The sequence below is a fragment of the Urocampus carinirostris genome, chromosome 4 (genome assembly GCF_059441175.1).
Source record: "Urocampus carinirostris isolate Australia breed hairy pipefish chromosome 4, RoL_Ucar_1.0, whole genome shotgun sequence".
NCBI lineage: Eukaryota > Metazoa > Chordata > Actinopteri > Syngnathiformes > Syngnathidae > Urocampus > Urocampus carinirostris.
Genome location: NC_142352.1, coordinates 43035862 through 43056654, shown reverse-complemented (window position 1 = coordinate 43056654; position 20793 = coordinate 43035862). Strand labels below are relative to the sequence as shown.

General features: G+C 38.4%; 1 protein-coding gene across 4 annotated transcripts in view; it reads left to right on the top strand.

Annotated features, from left to right (window-relative positions):
- Positions 1-20793, top strand: part of LOC148367636 (spondin-1-like) — a 104958-nt gene that overhangs the window by 18424 nt on the left and 65741 nt on the right. For all 4 annotated transcript variants that reach the window (XM_088334630.1, XM_088334631.1, XM_088334633.1 and 1 more), the window contains exons 4-6: positions 9888-9961; positions 10287-10409; positions 11828-11976. In XM_088334630.1, the coding sequence (XP_088190756.1) occupies positions 9888-9961; positions 10287-10409; positions 11828-11976 (346 nt within the window). The remainder of the gene's footprint in view (positions 1-9887; positions 9962-10286; positions 10410-11827; positions 11977-20793) is intronic.

Genomic DNA, 20793 nt, shown 5'->3' with positions numbered 1-20793 from the left:
AACACCAAAAAATGGATACCTGGTTAGGAATTGTTAAGATTTGTCAATTCAACAGCGCTCTTACTCGTGGTATTGCGGTAAGACGTTTTCCATTTTATGACGTCATTACGCACGCACTATATTTCGTTTTGCTAATTGTTGATCGCCATGTTGTATTGAATGGAGCCGTGTTCTTGTTTGTTTGCTGTTGATGAATTAATATGCTTAAAGGCTGAACCACAATGTCCTGCTTATCTTCTCACGCATGAGGAAACTGCACACTCTGACATATCCTTTTACTAGTAATCAAGCCTAAACCTCAGCCCCAGAAGAAGTTTTCAAAAGAAGTTAGCAAAATTTATGACGCTACAAAACGTAAACACACATTAAAAGCATTGTGGAAACAGGAGTTCACATGGCTTGTAGCAGACGACGCAACGCAAACATTGCATAAATGAAAATGAGTAAATACAGGTACATACTGATGGCAGATGGAAAACAGCGATGTCATATATGTACATGCAATGAATGTTATAAGTAGATTTATAATAAACTTAATTTTAAAGTGTTGTTTTGTTATATATTCTGATTATCAATCCTTTATACTTTGCAATAATGGCTTTTTTTTGCAATTAGTCATCTTATTGTGTCTCAAGTTGTGAAAAATGGGGCAGGCAACTTTATGGCTGAAAAGTTGCCTGCCCTGCTGTCCGGTAACTTTTCGTCATGAGTTTCAGACACTGATAATAGTTTTGTATTACAGTTATATATAATAGTTATACATAATATAATAGATAAGGGTGGCATGGCGACTGAGTGGTTAGCGCGCCCGTGGCACAGTTCCGAGGTTATGGGTTCAAATCCAGTTACCAGCCTTCCTGTGTAAAGTTTGCATGTTCTCCCCGTGCTTGTGTGGGTAACCTCCGGGCAATGAAAGGAAAAAAAAGGAAGAAAAAATACAAAAAATTCCTATTTTCTGTCTCTTTCTTTTAGTACCTTTATTTCTCTTTTTTTCTTTTTTTTCTTTTTGGTCCTTTTTTCGTAGTTATTTTTGTTTTTTTTATGTTCTCATTTCTCTATTTTTCAAAAGTAATACATGTCATGTTTACTGATGCTAGGCACCTGAGGCTGCTCCTTTGGGGGCAACTACCTCGGACGCTGATTGGCTACCTGTCACTTTTTTTACCCCCGTCTTCCTGTCACCGGTTGTCAGTCCGTCTGCGAACCTCAGCTTATGCTAGGCAAGCTTTTTAACCCTGACTGTTCTGATTCCCCTCTATATCCGACCCCTTTTCTGATCTCGACTACGATGTTGCTCCTCTGTCCCGGCCACTGATCTGTTTTTTTCCCCGCTCTCGACAATGTCATCGCTCGCCATGGAAATACCACTTCCGTGTTTGAGCAACCTGCTCCCTGCAACCGGCGATTTACAGATCGTGTGTACTATCATTTCCCTTCTTCCCAATAAAACTAAGAGAAACACACGCAAGTGGGAAAATAATACTCACTGTCCTTTTAACTTTCTTATGAAGGCGGCGGCCTCAAACTATCAGCAAATTTGAGATCCCTGCTTTAGACGCTTGAAACATTCTGGCCTTCAAAGCACTCAAATCAACTCACACTTTATAAATACACATACACAAATATTTAATCATTAGTTATAACAAGGGTGGTTAGCGTGCAGCTCCAAGGTATAGAGAGATCCAGGGTTTCTGTCCAGCTGCTGCAGCCTCCCCATGTGGAGTTTATATTTTCTCCCCGTGCCAGGATGGGTTTCTTCCTGGTTTTGCGGTTTCCTCCCACATTCCAAAAAGCATGCATGGCAGGTTAATTGGCTTGTCCATATTGTCGCTATGTGAATTGTATGTCATTGTGTGCTATGCGACTGGCTGGCAACCAGTTCAGGGTGTCCCCTGCCCACTGCCTGAGGATATCTGGGATGGGCTCCAGCATCCCCCGTGACCCTAGTGAGGATGAGCGCAGAACATGGATGAATGGATAGTCAGAACAACACATGTCCAATACTTGTTTTGCTTTCATTGTTGCATCTTTTTTGCAGCTATAAATCTGTCAGTCAAGTCTCTATTTTTAAAATCTCATTATGAAAACAACATATGTCCTTGAGATTAAAAGCATGTAAGCCAGAAGCACCCGTAACTCCAATTTGATCCCTCTCTAGTGGTTTACGACATTGTAATTGGTGGGCAGTTGCTGTTCTTCAGATGGAAAGATTGAGTGTGCAGTGGTTTTGTTGGGCTTAAGGTTGCTTCATGATGACAGAGTCTGACTATGATGCTTATTATTGTCCTAGGTTAAAGTAATTCAGTTTTGAAATGATTCAGCATCCATTTATAGTACAGTTTGTCAATGTCATATGTGCTCCTACATTTTTGCAGTTTGTTTTACAGACTGCATTTGCATTGAAAGAAAGTGTTGACTAGTTTGAATGGAGACGTGTCATTATATATAGACAATTCACATTGATTCATTAACATTAATTTAGCAAAAAAATAATACTTATGTATGTTTCATATCTTAACTGAGTAACTGTGGTTTTTAATTCTAGTCAATAGCCGTTCTTCACCAACATGCCCAGGGACATGGTGTAGAATGTTTTGTTGTCGGTATTATGAAACATTTCGTTTGTATTCCATTTGCAAAATTCAAGAATCTTCCTGTAGCTTCTTATTAGTGATATTCAATTAAATTTTCTGCTATCATATACATTAACAACTAAGTAATTGCAGCGAAAACGTGTACAGAACATGACAATGACATGTGACATCACATACTATATCTATTCTTTTATCATTGGTGTGATGCTAAATTACACAGTTTCTATCTTCTTTTCATATTTTTTAAATGTGTTCTGAGTTTCTTCTTCAAGTCGTCAAAATAGATATACTAATGTGTAGTTTTGCATCACAATTAGTTATTAGTTATATGCAGCGTTGGGCATGTTACTTTAAAAAAAAACAATTATTTACAGTTACAAACTACTTCTTAACAGAAACTAACTGAGTTACTCTATAGTAAAAGTAACTCATAACCAGGGATAATAACTAATTTCATTACTTTTTAAAAAGGTTGTATGTCAAAGAATTTGAAATTGTATGAGCAGTATTTGAGTCAGTTGAATAGAGAAGAACAGACAGGTAGTTGTGTTCTAGAACCATGTAATATTTATTGCTACTCACCAGTAACAGATTTATTCTACACTTGAAGTGCAACAAAAATAATCAGAAACAATATCATAAAATAACAATCAGCAGTAAACAATATTAAGCGAGTTGAATGAATTAAATCTAAATCTAACAAGCTGAGACAACTAGTAAAGTAGACATAGGTTGAATGTTAGCCGTGTGCATGTTTGCATGTTGTTGGTGAATAAATGTGCAAAAAGTCTCACTTGATATGCTGCTGATTTGTACTGGACAAAGTAACGCAACACTTTTGACCGTCACTAACGGTAACAACTTTGTAACGGCGGAAAAAATAATTAGTTATGTAACTGCGGTGTACCCGTCCCACCAAGAATCCACATTCAGGCTGGACTGGATCATGAGGCTTTTATTTCAGTTACGTTAGCAGCGCGCTGGAGACTGCAATGTGCGACACAACATATAGACACCATGTGGTTAGCACCTCCGCTGGTTTTCAACATCATTAACAGCGCATCGGAGACTGGTCAAAGCATATCAAATAGTTTTCTTTACAGTTTAGATACAATACAAGTTCAGAAAATCAACCATGACAATTATTTTTACATCCATTTTAACGAGATACTTTTAACAGCTGATCGTATAGTGGTTTTAATTTTTACAATGAATTCAGCTCGACATATTTTCAATCTGGATTTTCACCAACATCATCCTTTTTTGTGAAAACAGAAATAATTACAATAACGAGTATAAAAACGGGAACAATTTACCTGCAATGGGCGGCACAACATACACCATGTGGTTAGCACCTCCGCTGGTTTTCAACATCTATGAAGGAAATTAGCCTTTTAGTACAGTGCAACGTACGGCAACTAACATAAATGGCGACAGAAACAAAACGAAAATAAATCCAAACAGCTTGACAACATCGATTATATTACTGAGTATGTTGCAAGATTTGTCACTTGTGGTTTTAATGTTGTCAACTAACTTTTTGCGGGGCACCAAAAAGTCGTGGCTTAGCGTTAGCAGCGCGTTAGAGACTGCTAACAATATCCGCTTTACGGTCATACCAGCTTAGTAGCCTAGATGGTAGTGTGCCCGCTTTGAGACTGGGAGGTCGCTGGTTCGCGCCTCGACCGAGACATACCTAATTGGTATAATGGCGGCGCCCTCTGGCTGCGGCTGCATCGACTCGCTACAACGGGTCAGGTGTATCGACATTTCGTTCTGTGTACATTGTTACAAAGAATGACAATACAAAGGAAATTATTATTAATATCATTATTATTATAAAATCAGAGGCTAAACTAAACCTCACCCCATACCAGCAGGTGGCACTGTTGGACTCGTCATTGCAGGACACTTATACACAAACTATACAAACATATATCAGCGGGAGTTTCAACAAAACAAAATGTATTATTACACCCGTTACGGTTAGATTACTCCTAACTGAAAAAATAACGGCTCATTAGTCATTTCACTATTTTCATAGCACTATTGTTGTGATGCACTTACAATTTCCGTCAGTCTCCAAGCACAACTTCGCAAATATTTTGCCTATTCATCCTGACAATATTTGTAATCTATTTTTTTTTCCTTTTAAGTCTTTATTATGTGTTTATCCTAGAGAGCCCTGTCTAATCTCATAGGAAACAGTGTCAAGTCAATACACATTCATTTGTATAGCCCTTAACCACAAAATATTTCAAAGTACTGCACAGGTTAAAATTCACCATCTTAAACCTGACCTTAAACCAAATGCTCACTGCATTGTTATCAAAGGCAACTAAAGGCAATTGTAATTCTAATTCATTACATGCCTACCATTGACATATGAGCAAATCAATTTATTCTTTCATATAATGTGACTTCAATGAGTTGACTGACATTGAGAGATACACTTCGATTGGCTTCAAGTCAGCTGCATTCCATCTCAAAATGGTGCACAATGAAAAACATTTTGTATCTGCACTTTGCGTTATTTCAGCAAAATATAAAAATGAAGACAACCCCACCCATATGCACACAGAAAATGCACTTTGCACTTGACTTGCACTGGGCAAAGAGAGTCAGATAGCTCTCATTGTTTTTTTAGGCATGTGTTTCCCATTTGTGGGCCATAATACTGAAAAAAAAAAAATAGATCTTATTTTTGACCTTTCTATGCCTTTCGCATATATTTAATTCACTTAGTCTGTTTTGTTTTGTTGTAAACATTAACAATTTAATGCAGTTTCTTTTTTGCTTTTTAAAATTCATAAACTGCTGCATGGTTTGAAGGGATTTAACTGTATATCTGTAATACTTGCTCTCGTGCTGTAAGATGGAGCCTTAAACTGCAAAAAAAAAAAAGCCGCACACTGTCACTTGTAGCTCAACAATGTACAAAATGAATAACCTAACTGACATTTCGTCCACTGTAAGTAACAAAGCCAATGCTTTTTTTCAATGTCTCTATACTTGGACGTATATAATGGCCTTCACTAGAAGCCACTTTATCATAAAACTGTATGTGACTAACAAAAGACTTGAATGCAACTACTTTACCAGAGCTGAAATCATGGGCTTAGTCACTTCTTCAGTTTTAAAACCATCAATCAATTGGAAATTCAGGATTGGTGGTATTTCTGCTTGTCGCCTATTATACGTTAGTACAGAACTCACTTGTGAAGTTTTGCCACCATTTCTCTCACCGTTTGTATCTGTTGGTGGTCAGCAATTTATTCCTCATCTCTTATGGACGATGCATGGGTTCGTGTGTTGCACTCTGATGAATAGGTTTTGTGAGACGACATATTATTGAACATCCTACCACATGCGGGTTTCTAAATTACTGATTAAACAAGCGCTTTATCATCACATGCTGTTGGTAAACACTTTCTCGAAGTCGTGGTTTTGTTTTTGAATCTACAGTTAAAGCCAGTACAGGGCAAAATTCAAATTGTAATCTTTTTCGGTGCATTTCTTCATCTTTAAAAAGAGTTTTTGTTAGAAAATTATCATTTATAAATCATTATTTCCCTTTTTCATGCCTGTAGACGCACACACACATATGCATTCTTTTATTCACTTGCACTTGGGCCATTGTAATTGTTGTGGTGTGGACTGGGTGAGGTGAGATAGAATTTAAATCAGATGTTAAATAAGCATTTCTCTATTTGATTGCTGATCTGCCCAGTAAAGTGGGTGAGGTTGCAGCAGAGTGTGCGTGACTCCTTATTAGATACATGCATTTAGGGATGGGATTAAATTAAACTTCGAGCAATACAAATTTCACGATGTATTAGTAAGGCTAAGCAAAAGTCATTATTCATAGGTCGTGCCTATCCACAATTCAGTATACAATTCAGTATACTGCCTCTTGTGCAAATGCTTTTAAATATATGTATCAGATTTGAGTGATACAAATTAAAATTATAATAGTCATCATTGGATAAAATGTTGTCAGTTGCTGTGGCAGCAGCACACTCATTTGGATATAATTTTTATTCCTTGTATTTTGACCCAATGTGAATTTGTTCCTTTTGTATTATTTCATTAGTTTCTATACTTTTAAGTGTTATCAATATTTTATGACCTATTTAGTTTTTTTTGTTAACTATTTTTTATCTGTGTAGAACACTTTGTCTTCAGCGGTGGCTGTTTTAAAGTGCTTTATTAATAAAGTTGTGTTGAGTTGAGTTAAACATTGCACACGACTGCAATAAATGCTATATGCACCTATTGTTATGAACAGCACAATATGCACGGCAAACATTGTATAATGATTATAATTTTGTTTTGAATAAAAACAGACATTTAAGGAGATTTTACAAACTATCATCATGTCGGGTCCTACACGAGGAATAACGAGAAGTGGAAGTGACAATTTTTGTTTTTTGTGTGAAAAAAATACAAAAACTTTTATGTGAAATTGCCTCATTTATTTGTAAAAAAGTAGACCTGATTAAAGCAAATGCACAAATTCAATTTCCAAGGCATTTGTCTGTCAAGGAAGGGTGTTATAACAGTATATTGGAAACATCATCGAAAACATATTGGTTTAAAAGAAGAATATATAACCCGAGAAAGTGGTTCAAAGTCAATATAAACAGCGTCCGTCAATTCTCTTTGAAGTAGACAATTTGAATCAAACCACAAATTATTCTGTTGTTTTACTTTATAAATAAATAGCGTTAAGAAACAATATGATAATCAATCTGTGGTAAGCGTGTCTGGGGCACAGATCTGAGATCATAGGATCAAATCCAGCTACCAGCATTCCTATGCAGTTTGCATGTTCTCCCCATGCTTGCGTGGGTTTCCTCCGGACACTACGGTTTCTTTTCACCTTCCAAAAGCATGCATGCCAGGTTAATTGCACGGTCAAAATTGTCCCTAGATGTGAATGAACAAAAAAAAAGTTGTGTCTTGCGACTCGCTGGCAACCAGTTCAGGGTGTCCCCTGCCCACTGCCCGAAGATAGCTGAGATGGGCTCCCGAACCCCTGCGTCCCTAATGAGAATAAGCGGTGCAAATAATGGATGGAGAATAATGAATCCACTAAATATTTAAAATAAATTTGCAGGCATGGATGATGTAATTTTTCCACTATGTATAATCGTTCTCCCAATAGAAGTGAGCTGAGATCAGCTAAACTTAGTTTGCTGCTCCAAAATAATTTATATGCGACCAGTCCAGCTGGACCATCAAGGCCCTTCATTCACATTCACACACCACATTGTTTGGGGTTCATCCCCATGGAAACAACTCGGCAGCCATCACTGCCTAAAGTGTTTGTGTTAGAATGTCAGATGGCAGCGGCCTTGTGTTCATCCCTCCTCAGTTTGCTCGTTGAATAGGTTTGTTTCAGACTGATTTACATGTCAAGACCCTACCAGTTAGGGGAACAAGTTTGCCTGACAGCTCAATTTGCACAAGGTCTTAACTTCCATCTCACAGAGCATTATCGTTGAATCGAGTATGTACTGCAATGCACTTGTGTGTCAAAGCAAACCGGAGCAAACTTTTATAATAGAAAATAAGATAAATAATAGCTAATAAGGTCATTTCTTTCACCGGTGCTTTAACACATCATTTTGAATACAGACGTTATATTCATTGTCACAGTTTTCTTTATTTTTTTCATGTTGGTAGGAATTAAACTATTAAGAATGTATCGTTCACCAAATTGTTCGAATCTGACTCCATTAACCAAACACTACTTACATTCGCCTAACAATGCATGCTCGTTTCTTTATGGAAAAATGAACAAGAGACCGGCATTTCCACATGGGGGCAGATTTAATTTCTTATACAAATTAACTAAGTAAATTCCATCGAATATGCCAAATTAGCCGAATTAGTGTTGCTCTTCATCAAGCCTCTCTCTCGATTGTCCCTCGATCTTCTGAAGTTCTTTTGCCCACGTCTTTTCACAAACTGGAGTGCCGGCTCCTCCCATGGGCATGCTGACTCCTCCCATGGGCGTGTCAACTCCTCCCATGGGCGGGCAATATGCCAGCTCCACCACCTCCTCGCCGAAGGGCGTCGCGATGTCTAAAAAACTCATAACAACAGAGCTTATCAGAACAACTTCTCCAAACAATGTCTGCCCTCCTGCGCCACAAAGGCTCTTCTTGCGTCAGCCCATGTCCCAGTTCCTGCTGTTTTCTGTAAACATCATTCTTTACTAGGTTACAATGACCTCGCCCCACAGCTCAGCCAGTGAATATCTTTTGCATTTAAATGTAATTTGTATTTGATATAAAATATAAAATCCTTTATAGTAAAATGTATAAAAATCCTTCAATGTGCATGAATTGGTTTCTCTTCTAACAGTTCTGATTCATTATAACTCTAAAGCCATAAAAGATTGAGCTGACAATAAAATGTTTCAGTTCCTGACAAACACTGTTCCATGTATATACATCTCTTCAGACAGATTAGCCTACAGTACTATAAAATGGCGGATACTTCTTAGGTTCAGTTGCACCCGGCGAGTTGTTATTGTCTGTTCAGATGAGAGGTTAAAACAAAAACTAAAACTTAAAAAAAAAACCTCCTGTAATAAATTAGCCACTGGAGAATGCTTAGAAGGACACAAAATAATACATACTGTCTTTAATATGATATATCAACAATAATATTTTGGTATTTTTAATATTCCATTACAATAATCCCTTGTTATGGTAAATGGTAAATGGTCTGCATTTATATTGCGCTTTTCAATTCAATGAAGACCTCCCAAAGCGCTTTACAATGTGCTTCACACTTACCCATTCACACACACACACTCACACACCAATAGCGGCCATGCAGTCGACACCTGCAGCGCCATAGCTGGGGATATTCATTGAAAGGGCCAAGCACACATCCAGAATAGCTGCTGACAGACACCCTTGCACCGACACGCTTAAACCATCCGCCTCTGTGCGTGGCCATACACTTAGCGGATTTTTCCTATTGTGCGTCCTTTTTGAAATGTAACCCCCGCAATAAAGGAGTCATTACTGTATCTCGATATTGCTTATACTGTTACATACCTAGTTTCTTCATACATAGCACACAGAGCATTGGAGTTACGAATGTTATGTCAACAAATCGAATCAAAAATCGCGACCCACTCCCCCCATGAAAAAAAAAAAACAAACTGCAACCAAGTTGAGCTTCTGCCAGGTGCAGAAAATAGAGCCCTGGGTTTAAGGCTTGACTTGGTGAAATCTCTAATAGTCTTACTCTCTTGCCTTCATTTATTGCTAGAGCAAGCATTGTGCAGAAGAGGATCATCTATTTCCAGGATGAAGGCTCACTCACCAAGAAGATGTGTGAGAAAGGTAGGATCCCGCTTCAGTTGCTGGATTCTTTGAAATACCTGTGGGAATCCACTATTGGCTTCACATTTCCCGCTGTATCATTCTTGCTTCTGATCATGTTCCACTCAGCCATTGGGCTTTGGCACAAGTGACTGTGATTGGGGACCCCCCGGGATATGTGTGACATTGGACCAAAAAAAAAGCAAGCTCCTTTCCTCATGCCTCATTGTCCCCTTTCCGTATTTTGCCTGCACTTAACTAATAGGACAAATCTCCTATATAATGTTCTCACTAGCGCCTGGCAGTCTTTTTTGGACAGTTTTAACATTCCCTTATTTGAATGCAGAATCATTGTATGGAGATACTACAGATAAACCTCTGCTTGACTGCTGTGCCTGTGGAACGGCCAAGTACAGAGTCACCTTCTATGGAAACTGGTCAGAGAAGATTCATCCAAAAGACTACCCCCGTAAGCAAAAACTAATCTCCTCTTCATCTCACTGACTTTCTTTTATCGCACATTTAATCTTGATCATGAGTCTGCTCCAAAAATGCAGACTTGCCGGTATGTGTGGTGACTGTGTGTGTATACGTGCATGCTCAGAACATTGTGCTTCTTTATCAGGATGTGAATTAATTCACGGATTACCAAGGCGATCTCTTGTTAAAATTCCTCCAAAGTGGATCAATATTCCATTGAGAATAGAGGAAGATAAATCCTGAGATTGGCGAGAAATAATTCAAGACTGAAAGAGTAGTTGGTATGAAAAACATGCTAATATCTACAGATTTTTAAAATATCAACATCTATTTTCAACGACTATCACAGAAAAAAATTTAAACAGACAGTAAACTGACATTAGCCCTTAATGACACCACAGAAAATGACTGCTTTACCCCCTCAAAGCAGTGAATCCAATTCAGAAACAGATTTATTGATTTAATTAGTTCTGCTCTGCCTCAGTCTTTCATTGAGAGATTTTAATTTATCTCATCTCTTTGTGTGTTTTTTCACACGTCACAATGCTATCTGCTTGAAAAGTGTGTACATATGCTAATAAAATACAGCTGGTACACATTTGCTACTCATCAAACTTTAGATTGAAAATGCAGGTGAAGTATTTATTGATCTTATATAGACTTTTTAAAATATCTAATGTTGTGTAATATTTAATTTATCTAAAAAGCAAATTCACACACATACAAAAGAAAATGTGTTTTCAACTCGCAGCTTCAAAAAGTAAGGCATGTTTTTTTTCCAAGCCATTGTTATAAAAGGAATAGTGATCCTGGTAATTCAAAAGTTTTCAAGGATTTCTGTGAAAATAACGTTAAAAGTACCATTTAAAGCTGCTTCTTCCTGCACCGAAGTATTTCAATGGTTAACCGTCACGAAACAATCTTTAATCATCATTTTTCCGTAAAACAGCAAATGTTTCAGCCCAAATGGAAACCTTTTTTGAAACAGTGAAATAAACTAGCAGGATATCCTTAATGACCCTAATAAAGTGTAGGCAAGCACTGCATCTAATGCATTAAAAACAGATCATTTGAAAATAATTTGGGAAAAATGTATTCATAAAATGATAGCTGCCATCTATGAAAGTTCATTACTGCTACTTATGAAATCACAAGGAGACCAGACAGAAAGAATAAATTTGGTCCGCTACAACTATTTGATTTTGGTGTCACCTAACTGGTAAAGTGGAACAGACTAGACACTTGATGATGATTGTGGGTTCACTATCACTTACCAAACCTTAACATATTCACAGCAAGCCCAGTTACAGAAAAATGCAACTGTGATGTACGGTGATAAACCTTTTGAGGCTAGGGCTTCATTTTTTTCCTGTTCATGCTCAGCTAATGGGATAACCTTCCCACCAGGTCGTGCCAATCACTGGTCGGCCATTATTGGCGCATCCCACTCAAAGAACTATGTGTTGTGGGAGTATGGAGGCTTGGCCAGTGAAGGGGTCAGACAGGTAGCCGAGCTCGGATCTCCGGTCAAAATGGAGGAGGAGATCAGACAAAAGGTAAGTGACATAAATATTGACACATTTTCCATCTTCAATATCATGTAACAGAAACTATATTTTCCACCTTTATAAAATATACAGCCATGGCACATTTTATGTAGTAAGCAACAGAGCAGCAAACTTGTTCCACCTAAAGTAGAAATTCAATTTGTCCATACTGGTATGGTATTCCTTTGTGAAAACTTGATGGATGAAATATTTCCTTTTGCCAAGGTCTCTTCTGCATATTGCAAAAATGAGGACTCGACATAAATGTTTGCATATCAGCCAGCTATTCATACAATTCATGACTCGACATTTTTAGATGTCACAAGGACTGTTATTTTTTTACTGCGATGCGGCTAAAGGTGCTTTTTTATGGTTTGCATTAATTTATATTGTGAGTTTTAAGACTTGTATTTCCTCAACTCTTGGCCTCATGTATTTTTTATTATCTTCACAAATAGCATGCAATGTTCTTTTCCTTTTCTTGCTCTCTACGGCTGTCTATTCCACACAGTCCTAAAATAATGGTGTGTTAGCAAAGATGAGGGCTTATGGTTGGCTAATATTCAAGACCTTAAGTCACAGCAAATAATGAAAGCACACAGTAAGCAATGTGGACTATGCCATTTCTAACTTCTGACTGCTATTACCTTTCTTTCAAATAATGTGTAGGGAGTGATTAGGCACCATATTTAAGGGCCCGGTCACACAGCCTTTCACGGCCGTATCGCGGCTGAATCACGGCCAGAAATTTCTGCCCGTGAAGCAGACGCTGTTGGACGCTTTGAGATCGCGATACAGACGTGATACAGCGGTGTTTTACATGCGGCAAGAAATTCACACGCGGTTGGCCTCGCGAAAAAGTTTTCCGCTGCTCAAAACTTTAGACCACGGGTAACCGCGGGCGGCACACGTGGTACACGCGAGGTAATGACGCGGTACAGACGCGGAACGACGTGCCACGGCCGCGGCCAGGGCGTGGTTACACGCGGGTAGGACGCGAAATTTTAGCGGGTAATCGCGGGTGGAGCACGGTCATAGCCCGTTTGTTCTGCGCCTGTATCGCAGTGTTATCACGTGAATTAGCGTGTGTAACGCGTGTGACGGTCAAACGCCTTTATCCGCGTATATACAGCGCGATTTGCCGAGCACACGTCAGTTGTGCTCGAGACGTCAAGGGGTGAACATGGATCCCCGTTACCGTAGTGACCTCGTCTTAATCGATTTTTATTTCTTGACATTTCTTTTCATTTCATAACAAGATAATAAAATAAAAATGAAAAACTATTACAATAATAACATATTGGCTTCTTCTTCGGTGCCATAGCTTGAAATCTTGATCTTCACGGGACTGTGTCTTGAGCGGTTATGATTTCTACAGCCCGGCTCGGCAGCTTTTATACCCGTGGTCCACACGCGGAAAGGATGCGGAACTGACGCGATGAGGAAGCGGAACAGTCGCCGGCGTCTGTTTTGCGGGCATACCACGGATGAACCGCGGGTTGGCCAATTTTGCGCATTTTCTACCGCGGGCAACCACGGGCAAAAAAAAAAATCGCAAAATTTTACCCGCGATACAGACGCAAACGGCTGTGTGACCGGGCCCTAAAGGAGCACAGAGGGTGGTTTGGATTTGAACATTTCTCAGCAGTCACATTTCAGGGAATAATCTGTCCCTATTAAAAGGAAATGTTTTTGTTGTGTCGTGTCTTTGCTATTATTTAAAAATTGTGCAAAATGTGTTGCTGTTGTTAAAAGAAATCCTGCTGTTTCATGAATACAGGGTAAAAACTGCAGATAAGAGCCATGTAGACCCTGATTGGTTGGATACCTGAAAATTGAGGATTCGTTTTCGTGATATAAAAGTAGCAATAGGCGGCATGGTTGCTGACTGGTTTGCACATCTGCCTCACAGTTCAGAGGTTTATGATCATGGTACAGCTACTGGACTCCTAGTGTGAAGTTTGCATGTTCTCCTTCTGCTTTGGTGGTTCTTCTTTAGGCACTCTGATTCCTTCCAACATCCCCAAAAACATGCAAGGTTAGTTGATTGGTAACTCAAATTGTTCCTAGGCATAGGTGTGTGTGTGTGAGTGTGCCTATTGCTTGGCTGGTAATCAGTCCAAGGTGCTCTCTGCCCACTGTCCTATGTCAGCTACCGATAAGGATAAGTAATTTGGTGGATGAATAAATGAAATTACCATAGACACAAGCAAACCTTTGCGAAACTGTCTGAATTCAACACTTGTTAATGCTCTGTGAGCCCAGCCATCCTCCGGAGGAAACTCATTTCAGTTGCTTGTATCCGGGATCCAGCTCCTTCTTCTCCACGACAGACTAGTACGGGGTCCGCATGAGGGTAAACGCTGCACCGATACGTCTGTTGATCTCCCATTCTAAACTACCCTCGCTAGTGAACAAGACCCCAAGATACCTGAACTCTTCCTCTTGCGGCAGTATCTCATCCCCAAACCGGAAAGAGCATGCCACCCTTTTCCAGCTGAGTACCATGGTCTCAGATTTGGAGGTGCTTATCCTCCTCCCGTCGCTTTGAACTCAGCTGCAAATCGCTCCAGTAAGAAGTGAAGATCATGGGTTGACGAAGCCAACAGCACCATATCATCTGCAAAAAGTAGCGCTATTAAACTGAGGCCCTCAAAACGGACCCTTTCAACACCAATGGTACGCCTAGAAATTCTGTCCATGATAGTTATGAATAGAAAGGGCAACGTTGGCGTAGTCCAACTCCCACTGGAAACAAATCTGATTTACTGCCAGCAATGCTGACCAAATTCTGGCATCGGTCATACAGGGACCTCGTAGCCCACATAAGACTGTCCAGTACCCCATTCTCCTGAAGGAACTCGGTCGAATGCCTTTTCCAAGTCCACAAAACACATGTAGACCAGGATGGGCGAATTCCTATGCAACCTTGACTATCCTGCAGAGTGTGTAGAGCTGGTCCACTGTTCCATGGCCCGGACAAAAACCACTCTGGTCCTCTTAAATCCTAGATTCAATTTCTTGGCAGAACCCTCCTCTCTAGTACCCCCGAATAGACATTACCAGGGAGACTGAGAAGTGTGATTCACCTGTAGTTGTCCCCGATGTCCATGCAATGTTGCAGGGGCGTGTCAACTATGAAACGTTCACAACATCCAGAGCCATAATAATCTCTGGTCAGTCTCATCCAAATTTGGGGCCTTGCCACAGAGGAGTTGTGTTTTATGCTCTGTTTTCAGATTAATAAACATAGAAAGAAGATGAAGAATAAAGACAAATTAATCACTAAATATTCATTGCTTGATATTTCATTAACTCTTCTTCTTAATCCCAAATAAATATCATGTTTTAAAACATAATTTTTAACATTATTTTAGTCAAATATTTTTACATTTCCAATACCCTTGCTAAAATCAATAAATACTATCGCCACTTATTGAGATTCTTGTAAGAGTAGAACTTAAAGTAGGATACATAAGATGCAGTGTCAAAGTGTCAAAAATATCTTTACTATGAGTTAAAACTAATATCAGCAACAACAAAACAATAAATACAATCCTAATTTACAAACGTTCAAGCTATCAATAAACCTGAGTAGAGTAGTACTACATGTTTAAGAGAGTTTCCATCCTAGATAGTGTTTCAATTCTTAGCAAACGCTGTTGCACAAACACTGCTGATAGGCTTTTGTGTGATTGTGGAGCTACTCCAAACAGACTGAGGGACAGCTTTTTCCCAGAGCTGTCAAGTCCATCAGTTCCTTAACTGCAGGACAATAAGCTATAGGCTTTGAGCCACAGCACAACAAACTTTGTTTACACTCAGCCGTGTCTTGATATAATTATACACAGAATATATATACATAGTCTCTTTTGTTTTTGAATAAAAAGTGCCTAGCAAAACTATTGGGCCTCCAAACACTTCTTGTCAGATTGCCAGATCTTCGGTCTCAAACTTAAAGCTAAAATACGGAAAATTTCTACATCTTATATTGTAATTACGATGAAAAAAACTGAAAACAAGGTGTATTAAAAGTATTGCCCCCTGTTCTCTAAGCTCAGACAACTGACTCCAGACGTTCCCTTATGATTTTCGAATGAGCCGATGTCGACCTAAATGACTTGACAATGACACGCAGATATTTTTATGAGACACTGTACATATTTTATTTGATTACATTCTAGTTTTTAACTTTTTATCAACATTGTACACAGGGGTTGCAAATACGATTTAAATGACATTTTCATGTTAATTACCAGAAAGACAATCTTGACGCTCTTGAATTTTTAATCCCTGCAGTCAATAGATATGGGTACAATTAACATTCATGCCATGCTGCTGGACTCCACGCGGATCAATGTGTTTATTTGCAGCCATGGAAAAAGTAAAAACACACAAACACATGTGTAGATGACACATGGCAGCACAAGTGTTCATGCCAGCCGTACAAGGGGCCTTAGTTACCTTTCAATTTAGCCGCTACCTACTACGGTTGTTATCAATATTCCTTGACTGGCCTTTAGTTCTGCATGCATTACGTACTATACATATACAGTAATACCTTCAGTAGCCTAGGGTCAGAATGGCTTTCACAATATGGTACAAATGAGATACACAAGTAGTATCCATTTTAGTTTATTCTACAAATGGCAATTTCCCTTAATGAGAGACTTCTATTTCCCACATATGTGCTCGGCCCATTCGTTTAAAAACCTATGCTATAATGTGATGGCCTGGTAATAAATATGAAATTGCTTTCCAGCACCCTCTTAAATGTGGCCTACCCATCACCCTCCCTGCAATTCAAGAGAGCAATCATGCCTCTGTGCTGCGATTTCCACTGAACATTGCAGACGATAGTGGTTTCAATTTCATTCACAGCCGCTTTCTACCTAAGATGCTGTCCACATTTGAGTTTATGTATCAGTTATATAGAATATCAATAGATATGCAGTATAGGGTTAGAATGCCTACACATTTCCAGGGAGGGATGAATATTTTCTATTTCAATTGTTCCTTGCATACAAAACTCCCGAAACATGTATTCATGTTTGAATTCTCTAATCAAAAGGTTTGACAGCAATACAATTTCCTGGGTGCATCGCTGTCACACCTTCTTTTATGTCTGAGACGATTTGTAAGCCCAGTCATTACAGGAGCTCACTGGGTCTATAATGAGAAATATAATGAGACTCTCTCTAAAGACCAGACACCAGCTCCGAGACCTCATGTAGACTATGAAATCTTCCATTTCTTCTAGCAGCATGGATTCCCCCTGTGATTGCGAAATTCGGACATCAACTGACCCACTGAGTTTTTCAAGTGAAACACAGAGTGACACAGTCGAGAGATAGACTTTTTAAATGAATTGCAAACACTGCAGGTTTGTGTGATTGATTGCAATCTCTTCTTCAAATTTACTTTGAAACATTTCTGGTAAAAATGATCTTTGTTGTTTCCTCAGTAGAATACAGTGTAATTCCAATTTAAACAATGTACCCCTGAAGTATACGGCATGAAGTCAACACAATATTTCCTAGGTGTCTCTCGTAGCGATCGACCGATATGGGTTTTTCAGGGCCGATACCAATACCAATTATTAGTATTAAGAGGAGCCCGATAACTGATATTTGGAACCGAGATTACTTTGCTGTAAAAGCTTAAAAAAATGGCATAAAAATATTTAAATAATGCAAAAAGAAACAAAGAACATTTGTTATAAATTATAATCAAACTTTTAATAGCCCTCTGAAACATTTTACAGTAAATTCATAAAAATTTCAACACAAGTAACTTGACTAATCTTTCACTTAAACCAAAAACACTGCAGGAAATATAATTAGGCATAGCAGTAACTCGTACAAAGGTACATAAAAACTTAAATATTTCCCTGATTCTTTTTTTACAATAAATGAATAAATATGTCAATACAACCAACATGACCTAATTTAACTTAAAACAAAAAGTGCATGGATTGAAACAAGTTTACAGCAATACTATGAATAAAGTCGATTTACATGTTCTATCTGCCTTGGTAATAATAAAGGTCAGCCCGGTGACATATGCAATCTAATGTCAGTCGATTTTTATTCTCTATTACTGCAACATTTCCATCCGTTGTTGACAAAGACACACACTTTGCCAAGTTTGTTTGGCCGACGTTAATAACAAAATATATCTAAAGCTGGATGAAATGAATTGATGTCAACTGATTTTTATTAGGTATCCCCCCAAAAAAGGCAGATTATTCCTTTTTGGCGGACAATAGTGACCCTGAAGGCAATATCATCGAGCAATTGTAACATTAACTCAAGCCTGAAGCAATGACACAATTAAGAGGATACAACTTGACCCATATAGGGAAAATTGTTGGCTAAGCCTAATATGAAGATGGTATCTTCTGCGCCAAAGGTATGAAATTATATTCTCAGAAATGCATAGACCATATTTACCAATAGTAATTTACTTCAGTGTCTGTTTCGTTGTGTATGTATTAGTTAGGGGAGACCAGACCAGCTTGGTGGCCTTGGGACTGCTAGGTAACAGGTTCAGGCCTTAGCCAAGTCATATCTAAGACTTACAAGATTGTTACCCATTGCCTCACATCTTGGCGATCAACATTAAGGGTTGCAATTGGAGGGTTCGGTCACCTAATGACTCGTAAAAATCGAGAAAAAGACATTCCAAGAAAAAAAAATTAGAGAAGACCGGTTACAATTATTACACGGGGCAGTTGTGACAGTCAAAGTTTGACCAATTGGAAGATAGTTTTGTTGATGCCATTAATTTAGTCTTTTGTGGTTTTGGCACAAATGTTAGTTAATGATGGCTAAAAGGTACGGGGGCAGTTGTAACACATCTGAAAATGACAACTTCTGTATAGTCTGTATAGACAAATACAAGTACAAAGAACATAAATAAAGAATAGTGGGTACAGTGCTTTGATTGCAAGCAAATTGCCCACGAAGGCTGCACCCCAGGCATGGGCTTCAACATTTGCCATAACTGCTTGTCAGACTCTGATTAGCAATGCTGGCCTTACAAAAGGCTAGATATGACACAAGCACTTTTTTCTATTTAATGCTCTTCTTGTCACATATTTCTATTAAAAAGAGTTCTTCAATATTGTACTGTCTAAGTTTATTTATGGTAATGAATCACACAATAAATCACACTGTTACAACTGTCCACTTGCAGTGTAACAATCATAAACATGTACTGGGTACAGTGATAACACTGTTTATTTCTCTGTTTTAAAGACTTTTGGAGCTACTTAGCACTCTACCGTTGGTGTCTACTTGTTAAAGACATATCGAGTTAACATGTATACAAGTTTGAAAGGACTAGCACAAACGATCATAAAATGTGGAGGGAAAAGTCATAATGTGTTACAACTGTAACCGGTTCACTCATTTTTCTTGCACAGCATAACTGAGGCTGTTGTTAGTCGCATTTGTCAGATTTTGGATTGGTGACTGGGGGCCTTTATAACAACAGACCAAAGATTTGTTTCATAATAATTTCATAATTCATGTAATAGTACTAACATAACAAGCTTCATTTGGGTCAGTGAGCTGATGTTTATGTTTTGTTCTGTGCAATTTCTTCAGTACACTGTTATAGTTTCACAAGAGCATTAAATTTGTTCCCCAACTGTGTTATACTATATAGTACAAAAATGCTGATATGATTTTACATTACCCTCCACACCTGTAAAGGGAGCAAGGTGTGAGTGACTAATCCCTATCTTAACTTGCATTTTTCGAATGTTGCTTTAAACCAGTTCAGCAATATAGCAGTTGTCAGCAGTAGGGGAATAGTTTAAAATAGTCAATTTCTCACATTTCAGATTGGTTCAGTATGGATTAGTTTGAATTCATTCCATTGAGTTAAACATGGTAGAGAATTACAGCAATCCCTTTTTTTTGCAGGCGCTGCATTAAAAAAGGACCCGTGATAGTCAAAATCTGCGAAGTACAAACATTTAATTATTCATCAAATACTCTATTTTACATGAAATCCAAAGAACAAACCCCTTTTGCAGGCTCACACATTTGTTCAACAATTAAAGACTGTACATTTTAAGTGTTTTTTTTTTTTTTGCAATTAACTTCTTTTATGTCAAATTCTGATTTAAAAAATAATCTTTCTGCTTTAACTGTATTGCACTATGGCATTGGAAATAATTTCAGGACGCTATTCTTCTAATACTTTCTCTCCAACATATGGACGTAATGAGTAAAACAAAAACGTGGTGTAAAAATACTTTTACCTTCCTTTGGACAGTACTTCTCAATAATTTTCTGTTGCGAAAGCGCTAACCACACAGTTTGAAATCTTACCTGAAAATGTGTTTTGCGTGCTGTTTTTTCCAACAGTTGTTATAAAAAATGGAAGGGAAACGAGAGATGAAATAATTACTCAATCTCAGCTGGAAGTCTCCTCTGTTAACTTTACTTCAGAGCTTTGCAGATATGTGTGTTTGGTGTAACAAAGCATTCCAAAAGCCTATATGCATGCTTTGGATTCCAGTACAGTTATTATAATCACTCAAATCAGGCAGCACAGCCAGAGTCGAGTACATCTTGAAACGGATGAGGTAGCCAACAAGTGCATTGTGGGCAATTTCATTGCGCATGTTCTTCATAATTGTTTCAAAGAACAGGGATCTCCAACTTTTTCAAGCTGAGAGCTACTTTTTGTCCCTAATTAGTGTGAAGGGCAACCAGTTTGATATGTCTCACTATGTTATTACCATGTTATCACCAGATGAATTCTTGGAAGTAGGGTTAAGTAGACTCAGTCAACCACTAATACATTACTAGA